The sequence below is a fragment of the Thunnus maccoyii genome, chromosome 3 (assembly GCF_910596095.1).
Source record: "Thunnus maccoyii chromosome 3, fThuMac1.1, whole genome shotgun sequence".
NCBI classification, from domain to species: Eukaryota; Metazoa; Chordata; class Actinopteri; order Scombriformes; family Scombridae; genus Thunnus; species Thunnus maccoyii.
This window is the reverse complement of record NC_056535.1, coordinates 32,827,287-32,837,330: the sequence shown is the minus strand read 5'-3', so window position 1 is coordinate 32,837,330 and position 10,044 is coordinate 32,827,287. Positions and strand designations below refer to the sequence as shown.

General features: G+C 38.1%; 1 protein-coding gene across 1 annotated transcript; it reads left to right on the top strand.

The window, feature by feature from the left end:
- The first annotated feature begins 370 nt into the window (after positions 1–370).
- sec13 (SEC13 homolog, nuclear pore and COPII coat complex component) lies at positions 371–7,139 on the top strand. Its single transcript, XM_042406329.1, has 9 exons — positions 371–508; positions 694–738; positions 1,688–1,803; positions 2,063–2,214; positions 2,454–2,587; positions 2,856–2,989; positions 3,341–3,461; positions 3,763–3,909; positions 6,200–7,139. Exons 1-9 carry the CDS (start codon positions 506–508, stop codon positions 6,308–6,310), a joined length of 963 nt encoding a protein of 320 aa, XP_042262263.1. The 5' UTR covers positions 371–505; the 3' UTR covers positions 6,311–7,139.
- The last annotated feature ends 2,905 nt before the right edge of the window (positions 7,140–10,044 follow it).

Genomic DNA, 10,044 nt, shown 5'->3' with positions numbered 1-10,044 from the left:
CATTTTATACATAGAGGGTGTTCTGTGTTAAATTTGAAACGTATTTATTAAAAAATGAAAAAATAAATGTTGATGCATTCTTCATATTCAATGACATTTATTGAAATCATGATGGCTGTTATTTACATATTCATAGGTTCTAGACTTTTAATGAGGGAGAAGGAGGATATGTCATTTTAAGGATTTTAATGAGATATTTGAACTTTTTGTGAAGGAACCGTATCAGACACAAATTATTATTCAAACCAGAGTATTTTATATACACCTTAAAACATGTCTGGAGTGGATCTTTAACATTTAGCTAACGGTAGTTATCAGATGCAAAGTATAGTTTTGTATGTGGAACCTTTGCTTCGCACTTGTTGTTTCCGCCGGTGGAAAGTGTCGGCGGATTTAGTGGGAAGCGGCTTCTGGACTTGTTGCCACGTCGGATCAGTTTTTGAACCCGGTTAATTCATTAAACTAAATATAAAATCAGGGATAGTTTTGTGGATCCGCCGCAGTCATGGTAAGTCTGATAACGTCAATTTTAAGCTGCAGGTGAAACTGCCGGTTAACGTTTGTTGTTTAACGGTTACCGGCAGCTGATGACGTGTTAGCTGTTAGCAGAGTGGCTAACGGCCGAGAGCTAACAGAGCAATATGTTTGTTTCTGTGTCATTTTAACGCTAATTTATGTGTTTGTGAACTTCAGGTTTCCGTTATCAACACGGTGGACACCTCTCATGAGGACATGATCGTAAGTTGTTTTTTGACGTTTAGCATCAGCTGTTTGTTTGAAGCTACAGTTAGCATTCATTACAGAGACAGTTATTAACTTAGAATATAAAGGTTAGTTTGTTGTTGCAGCTAAACACAAAATACACAAGTATCTTTACAACTGAGCGTTAATCTGGATTTTCTAGTTTCATGTCTCATGTTTGTCAGTCAGTGTTGTTACATTTACTCAAGCACTGTACATAAGTATAATTTTGAGGTATTTGTATTGTAGTATTTCAATTTAATGTTACTTTATATTCCACTCCACTACATTTCAGAGGGAATATTGTACTTTCTACTCCACTACATTTATTTGACAGCTGAAATTACTTTTCAGATGAAGATTTGACACAATGGATAATATAACAAGCTTTTAAAATACAACACATTGTTAAAAATGAAACCAGCGGTTTCCATCTTTTTTTGGCTTTTAACGTCTTACAAAAAGCAGTGTGTAGTCGGGGTCACATTTCAGATGTCTATGAGTTGTTAACAGCTCCACCAAATAGTGATTTTTCCCTCTAATCTTCTCTCATGGCTTCATTTCTCTGGTTAATACATCATCAGAGGTCATATGTGAATTCAGGGTAACTCACTGTTTATTCTGTAAGTCCTTCATGTTTGTGGGAAACCTCACCAGAAACATTTGTACAATCACACATTGTTCTTCGAGTGTCGTTGTGATTTACAGACGCATGGATATAGATTTAGAAAACTGTCTTTCAAACCTGCATTGCAACACTGTTCATTAGTGGCATTTTTTAAATTACGTAAAAATTGTGTATTGGAACCATTCAACAGATTATTGTGTTAGAAGTTTGATCCTAGTTTTGTCAGTGTTACTGAAAACATAAAGATGAGGAAAGGTAGAGGAAGTGGAGATTGTTTTGTCACTTCAGGTCTTGATGTTTTGTTGTGTCTTGTTTCAGCACGATGCTCAGATGGACTACTACGGGACTCGACTGGCCACCTGCTCCTCTGACCGCACTGTGAAGATCTTTGATGTCAGAAACGGAGGGCAGATACTGGTAGCAGACCTCAGAGGGTAAGAAAATAAGGTTTCCTCAACCAAACCAGGGAGCTAAAGCTGAAAAAATGGGGTCAGTCACTTCACATCGACAAATAAATAAATCGTTTTAAATTCTTTTTGGAAATCAGTAAAAAAAACAACTATAAAACAACCTAAAATTGCAGTAATACGTAAAAAAAAACCCAACACCATTCCATTATTGGCATATTTGTGTTACATAATTTGATTCACGTCGAGGATTTTGAACTAAATTTGGCTCTCTTGTTTTGTGCAGGCATGAGGGTCCCGTGTGGCAGGTAGCGTGGGCTCACCCGATGTTTGGCAACATCCTGGCTTCCTGTTCCTACGACCGTAAAGTCATCATCTGGAAGGAGGAGAACGGAGCCTGGGACAAGATGTATGAATACACGGGACACGAGTCGTCAGGTCGGTGGTTCTCTGGCTGCATACGGCTGTAGTAACGTTGTACTCAAAATTCTTTTCTTGGTTCCTCACATTTGGTTCTCCACATGTGCATTTGTGACTTCATCCCTCAGTAAAACCAGTGTTGTTTATTTCGATCCCCATTAGCTACTGTATTGTAACGGTAGCTGTTTTTTTGAACTTGTTGGAGTCTCTTGAGACTTTGGTCTTTGGTTCTTAACTCTACTTTTGTGTGTCTGCAGTGAACTCAGTCTGCTGGGGTCCCTATGACTTTGGTCTGATCCTGGCCTGCGGCAGCTCAGACGGAGCCATTTCCCTTCTCACGTTTACTGGGGATCAGCAGTGGGACGTCAAGAAGATCAGCAACGCACATACTGTGAGTTTCTCAAAGGGTTCTGTGTAATTTAGTCACTCAAAGACATGAAATAATTTAATTTTTCTATTTCATTTCTATCACTGTGTGAGATGAAATGCTGTCTTGAATGTTTGAGATGTCTGCTACACTGTCTATCAGCATTCTTTACTCTGTCATGCAGTTTGTCTACATTTGCTTTGAGAGCATAATGAGGATCAGATACAGTGAGCTGGACTCATGCTGTTCTTCTCAGATCGTGTTTATTCATCCAGTTGTAAATTTCCTGCAGATTGGCTGTAATGCAGTGAGTTGGGCTCCTGCTGTGGTTCCAGGCAGCCTGATCGACCAGCCGTCAGGACAGAAACCAAACTACGTCAAGCGCTTCGTCTCCGGAGGCTGCGACAACCTGGTCAAACTCTGGAAGTAAGTTATTGTTCAGTAGACTTCCTGTGGAGTATTTTACTAGTGTAAGATGGGGAAAACCGTGTGTCCTTTTACATCATACAGCCTTCCAAAACATTTACAGTTTTTAGAAAAGGTTGCATTACTTACATGATGAGTGTAAGGAACAAATCTAAAGATGTTACTTTGATGAAATTATAAACCTGAAGGAAAATAGGGGGGTTTTAGAAGTACATTTACAGGCATTATATGAGTATTTCTTAACACACTGGGAAAACTACTAAGGTGGACTGACACTGACTGAGTTTGTCATTCAGGAAAGTCTATTTGTTTATGGTTTAACTGTCACTGATTATCACTTCCCATCTCCAGAGAGGAAGACGGTCAGTGGAAGGAGGATCAGAAGCTGGAGGCTCACAGTGATTGGGTGAGAGACGTCGGCTGGGCTCCTTCGATCGGTCTTCCCACCAGCACCATCGCCAGCTGCTCTCAGGTGAGATTTAATGGAACTGAAGGGATGAGAAATGTGACTTTTACACTGAGACACTTTTTTTTAGCTCCTTAACATGCCAGACTCCTCTCCTCTTTGTCAGCAGTTGTTGTTTTTTTTAAATAACTGAATGAAGTCTTGATTAGTCTGGTAATCTCTTAAGTACCCTGAAGTAATTATGTTAAATTGAGCTTCTGTAGAGGAGGTTTTGTCTACTGTCATATGATTTTTATTTTTTTTCCCTGATGATGAATGTCAACAAAATCAAAATATAGTAACGAGTTTCTTCTCCATGTTCTTCCAGGACGGACGCGTGTTTATCTGGACGTGTGACGACCCTGCAGGCAACACCTGGACGGCCAAACTGCTCCATAAGTTCAACGACGTTGTTTGGCACGTCAGCTGGTCCATCACTGGAAATATACTGGCTGTTTCTGGAGGAGACAACAAGGTAAAGTGTATATAAAATAATATATTAAACTGTTGTTTTTTCCCCCGAAATGTAAGTATGAGTCCAAATTGCTTATTTGATTTATTGCCAGGAAACATGATGATGATTTTTTTTCCTCTTTGGGATGAACCTGTGTTTGTGTTTCCTGCAACGGAGCAAATAACAACGAAGAAGAGAAAATGTAACGAAGCAGAAAGTGGTCAAATATTATGCAATATGAAATAGAAATTCTAAGTAATTGTAAGGCAAGGCAGAGAAGGAAATTTAAAGTATATCTGGGGGGCAACTTTTGCCCCCACTGTCTAAAAAATTGGGGCTTTTACACAATTTTGGGGCAGTTTTTAATGTAAAATGAGCCGAGATCAAAATAAATACAGTAATCAGCACCTCAGTAAACACTGTCATCTGTAATAATTATTTACATTTTCTAACTACAATAATAATAAAACAACTAAGACTTTATTTAGGAGGGGCCTTCAGTATAAACCACTAGATGGCAGCATAAGATAGTGATTATGAGATCATAATCATGGGTTTGATATAATTAGATTTAGCAAAAGTTCTGCTTGGAGGATAATGTCATATTCAAATCTCCTACAAGTTAAAACCAGTCAAACTTTAATGATTCATCAGTGTAGGTCTGATGGGTTGAATGTCACAGCCTCAGGTGTTTCACATAATTACAGACTAGTATCTACAAGTATTGTCCAACAAGCCTAAATGAGGTTAATATTTCTTCTTTATTGATGCAGCTCTGGAACAAACTTCAGCTGAAGTTTTATTTCATCTCCAAATTTATCTGAGCTGAGGTTTAGAGCATAAATGAAATAATATTATAGACTCAACTATCCAGCACTGCATCATTTAGTAGACTGAAAACATATCCTCTAGATTTGGGACTAAAAAGCTTATTTTACTTGGTGCATTAAGCTCAGTAATGGTCAGGACACACAGCCTGTCAGCAGCGTGTGTGTGCATCGTGGAACCTCTTGCTTTTCATTTCGGCGGCCATGTTTACAGGTTAGAGCAGCCGCACAGCATCTATTTTTACTGCTTGACACGTGCAGTTCTCAGCAAAGATAAACAGTGAAAATGATCAGTTGATACTCATATTGACGTCATACCAGCAACACTACACCTTTCACTGCAGTTTCAATGTCTATATCTGTAGAATATGCCACAGACATGAAGTGTCACCACTGTGATCAGCCTGCGCGGTGCAGCCGGGGCAGGAAGCCTGTCTGACGGGAAACTCCATCGTCTGGAGTCGGTGACACACAGAGCTTCTTTTCTCGACTCCTGTTGCTTTCTGTGATATTAATTCAAAGCGGGGCTCCTGCCTGTTGTTCCACCTGCTTCCAGACGGAGATCTGGTGTTATTTTCCTTATTTGTTGTCAGTTTCCCTCCTGAGATTTGGAGGTTTGTTTGTTTGTCAGAGTTTGGCTCGTTTGGGGAACTTGGTGTCGTCTGGAGGGATTTTCTTCTCTCGGAGGGGTGACAGCAGGGGCTTAACTGGCAAATAATCAATATAATCAATTCTTTTAAAAAAAACTTCCTGTGTGAGGATGTACACAGAAGTAGCCCCAACCAGACCCCACTGACAGAAAGCCGCCTTCACCTCACATATTATTTATTTTTCACAATTGAGCACACGCTTCTTAACCTTTTTCTGCCTAAACTAAATATAAATGAAATTTATAATGTAATTATATGAAACATTCTATTATTGACGGCCGTTATCAAACTCTATATAGAAAGATAGAGCGGGCAGCAGTTCAGCGACACACACGCTGCTCAGGTTGAGGTACGCTGCGTGGCCCAAACCTAACGTTAGTCAACAGCACTGTAGGCTGTAACATTAATGTTATCTAGCCTTCTTGCTAACACTAATGTTAGCTAACGAACCAGACTAAAAACATTTTAAAGTCTCTAGCGTTAGCATCAATGTTACTTATCATAAGCAAATCAAAATTGATGATGTTTGCTTGTTTGGTGACAATGAGCTCAATACTTTTGCTTGGAAGGGGGGGGGGAGGTATTCAGTAGGTTGCAATTTGCAGCTCCACCACTAGATGCTGCTAAATCTTACAAACTGGTCCTTTAAAAGGCATCATTTTGTGGGCGAATTCTGATTTTGTAAAACTTTGAATTTTTACTTGTTGTTCATCATTTGGTTTTCAGGCAGATGTCACGTTATAAACAGACTGTAGTGATTGTGTCTGTGATGTCTGACTGCTATAAACGAGCCTCTCGAACGCTCCTCTTCATATGTGTGTGTTTCCTCTGCAGGTGACGCTGTGGAAGGAGTCGATGGACGGTCAGTGGTCGTGTATCAGTGATGTCAGCAAGGGCCAGGGAGCCGTCTCCACCATTACAGACACACAGCAGACCGAGCAGTGACACACACACATCAACACACACACACAACAATGACCTTAATCTTAAAAGTTGAATGAAGCGTTAATAAACATGCCGAACATTTCAGCTGACGACAAAACGCTGTCCGCACCGATTGAGCTACTTTTGTAATGTTTTCATTTGAACTTCAACTCGGCTGTTTGATAATGACATCATGAGTTAAGCGAGAGTTTGTTTGGTCTTCTGTGCAGTTTATCCGGCGTAGATTATTCCTAAATTTTATCACAAAGGGAAATAGAGAAACTCCACACAATGTTTGGGTTATTTTCCTTTTCTGATAACATTCAGAAATACAAACATTGATTGACAGTTACCTTCATTTTTTTTTTGTCAGACGCACTCCACTCCTGTTTCTTGTAATTTATTTCCAGTTTAATTGTCACATGTACATTAATGCTCATCTAAACACGACCCAACTATACGCCGGCCCATGATGCTCTTCTCCTGAAACATTCCACCTCCATCACCGGAGAACCAAACCATCGTCGCCCAGGACGATCCCAGCGTCCTCTGAACCCCCCCTCCCCCGGCATTCGACTTTCAACACATTTTGTCTTCGCTGTTTAACCTGAAATTGCTGAACAAGCTTTGTTTTGGGCAGAAAAGCTCCTATAAAGTATAAAACACTTTTTTTCTCTTCCCTGCTCAGGCTGTAAATCCTCACGTTGTCACAGTGAGACAAATCAGCAAAACATGACTCGACCGCCTGATTCCCTGGTGTGAAATGCTCCCTCTCTGCTTCAGATAGTAAATTGAATGAATGAATTTATTTAGTAAACTATTAACAAGTACACATACAGGAGGTTTAAAAGTCAACAGTAACTTCAGATCAACCTGTACATTACTATTGAATCAATATGTTGCCAAGACAACCATGAACGGAGCTCAAATGTAAACAGTCTTTGATTGTGTTCTTCCAGTTGTAAAATCAGAAACCATGGATGTGTTTTTCATATTTGATGTAATTAAAAAAAAAAACTATAATATTGAAAAAGAAATGTCCTGTTTTTCTTTTTTCACTCCTGCAGTCGTAACGTACAATTAATGGATCACACGGTGGAATGTGCCTAAAGTTGTGTGATTGTTCTTCTGGAAGGTCAAAGTTCATGTTAAATGATTCATTGACTCCTCATCAGGTGCTGCAGCAGCTATCAGTCTGTCGTCATGGATCTAACTCTCACCTAGCCTGACTTTATCTGACAACTAGCTGTTGTACAAGGTTTTATGTGTTGGACTATTTCTGATTATTCTTCATTTTTACTCCTTTTTGTACAGATTAAACAAACAATATGTAATTATTGAGCTTTAGAGGTGATGGCAGGTGGATTTTCTGCTGGCTGTAGCTTCATATTTACATCCAGACATGAGAGCGATGTCCTCATCGAACCTGTTCAGACAGGGAATAAACATATCTCCAAAAGTATTTCTTTAACTTGTTTTTCCTGATAAACGTTTCAGGACTCTGTTTTGTTCAGAGACAAGTTACAACTTTATTATTAGTACATGAATTTTAGTAAAACTCCAATTTGAGAAGGTACAATCAGTCACAATAAGTTAAGACAACAGTGTTGCAAGGCCTTGTTTTTTATGTCTTTGCGTATGTTTTGTATGTAAAATCAACTACAGCTTTCTGATAAATACAGCAGAGCAGAAAGTACATTAAACTCCTCAGAAATGTGGTGGAGTAAAAGTATAAAGTAGCGAGTACTTCATAACTGAGCTCATGTACAGCTCAAGTAAATGTACTCAGTTACTGTTCACTATTGGTAATCAAAGAGCACACAGATTAGTGATCGGCTCCTTCATAGATCTGTGAAAAGAGAAAAAAATGTTTTGGCCTTTATTGTTATTGGATGATGCCAAAAAAAAAAAAAAAAGGAAAGTGACATCTTGAATTTTGAAGTGATTGGATAAGAGAGCGAAGCGGGAACATTTGTGGGAGGAGATGAAACAAGAGGCTGAACTTTAGAGGAAGTGAATCAGAAAGATATTTGATATGAACTCTATTTAGATCAAATGTTTAGTTTAAACTCCACGTTATCTACCTGTCATCTGTCTATGTTAATTATACGCTGTGAGTGTTGTGAGCTCTTCTATTAGAGGAGGAGACAGAAGTTAAAACAATGTATGTGATTATTTAAGAGCATAATTCAGATTCCTCCTGTTTGATATTCAGCCGGTCACAGTCTGAGTGATCTGAATGTGCAGAATAATGTCTGGTAATTAATTTAAAAATAATATAAAATTGAGGATTCCTGAAGTTCAATCTGTGAAAAAAGAGAGACGGAAACTTTCAATTGTTTCTCACATCTGGGGAGGAGCTTCCTTTCTTCCTGCAATCATGGAAAAATAAACATAATAAATGCGCATGTGTGTGTGAAATGCTGACCATGCTGGACACTTTCCACCCGCCACTTTCTTCCCGCCACTTTCTTCCCGCCTTTTTTCGTATGAGTCACTTTTAATCTGACAATGAGTCGTTCATGATTAAGACGTCCAGTTATGTTTCCAGGCTGTAAAATCTCCTGATCGATTTAATTCAATCAGCTCATGTTTTATCATTAACAGACTGTAAATGTTCTCACATTCAGTTGATTCAACGTCCAAATTTTAAGTTTAGAAACAATCGGGAGCCTTTGTTTTTCTAATTTAAAGATAGTTTATTTAAAGTTATAGGATGAAGGTGATATGTCTTTCTCAGTGGTGAAAAGTCTCATTTACTGTACTTAAGTGCAAATTTGAAGTGCTTCTATTGAGTTTTTCCATTTCCTGCTACTTTATATTATTTTTTACTCCACTACATTTAGTAGCCAAAGTTGTTAGTTACTCAAGATATTTAGATTTTACACACAAAACAAATGATAAGCTTATAAAACTGATTGTCAAAGATTAAACCTTTTTGTCTTGTGAGCTCTTATATAAAAACAGTGTCCAGTTGGGGTCCCTTGTTACATTTTAGATATCTATGAGTTGTTAATTATGTTTTTGAGAGTAAAGATTCAGTGTTTGTTGAAAGTAAACATTACCGACACTGATAAGACTTTAAAAAAATCTCCTGAATTCATATGTTACTTAAGTAAAAGTGCCAACATAGGGGTCGGGCCCCTCCAAAGGGTCACCAGATAAATCTGAGGGGTCATGAGGTGATTAATGGGGTAGGGAAGAAAAGTTCTGCTACACAGAATATAAATTAACTTTTTGGACATTAATATGTTGTTAATGTGTGCACACAGTGGGCGGATATTTTTTTTTAAGCATTAATATTCTACTAATAATAGGCTTAAACATAAATTAATAGGCTACATGCGTACACATAACCGTTGATGGTCACTCTTCTGTTTTGCAGAACCTTTATAGTCAAGTAATATAACATTAACAATGACAAATAAACAGCTCATTTACAAAAAAATAAAGCTATTAAGTAGTCAAATGCTCTAAACAAACCACCAAACTAAATACATTATGTAAACCCTCGGTTCTATCTTCCTGTAAATTAACTCAAAATGACTAATCTGAATTATACAGTGTATCATACATTATAGCGTATACTAATATAATAAGACAATTAACCTGGATGCTTTTGGATAAAGAATAAAAAAAATTGAGAGAAGTTTTCTTTGAAAAAATAAATGAATTTATCCACCTCCCTGATCTTCAGAAACTGTCCTATCTATGTGGGGAGAAAAGTCAATGTGCAGTAATAGCTGCAAAATATA

Coding starts and splice junctions, on each gene's coding strand:
- sec13 (XM_042406329.1), top strand. Junction 2,990..3,340: donor AACCTGGTCAAACTCTGGAA/GTAAGTTATTGT, acceptor TCCCATCTCCAG/AGAGGAAGACGGTCAGTGGA. Junction 3,462..3,762: donor CCATCGCCAGCTGCTCTCAG/GTGAGATTTAAT, acceptor ATGTTCTTCCAG/GACGGACGCGTGTTTATCTG.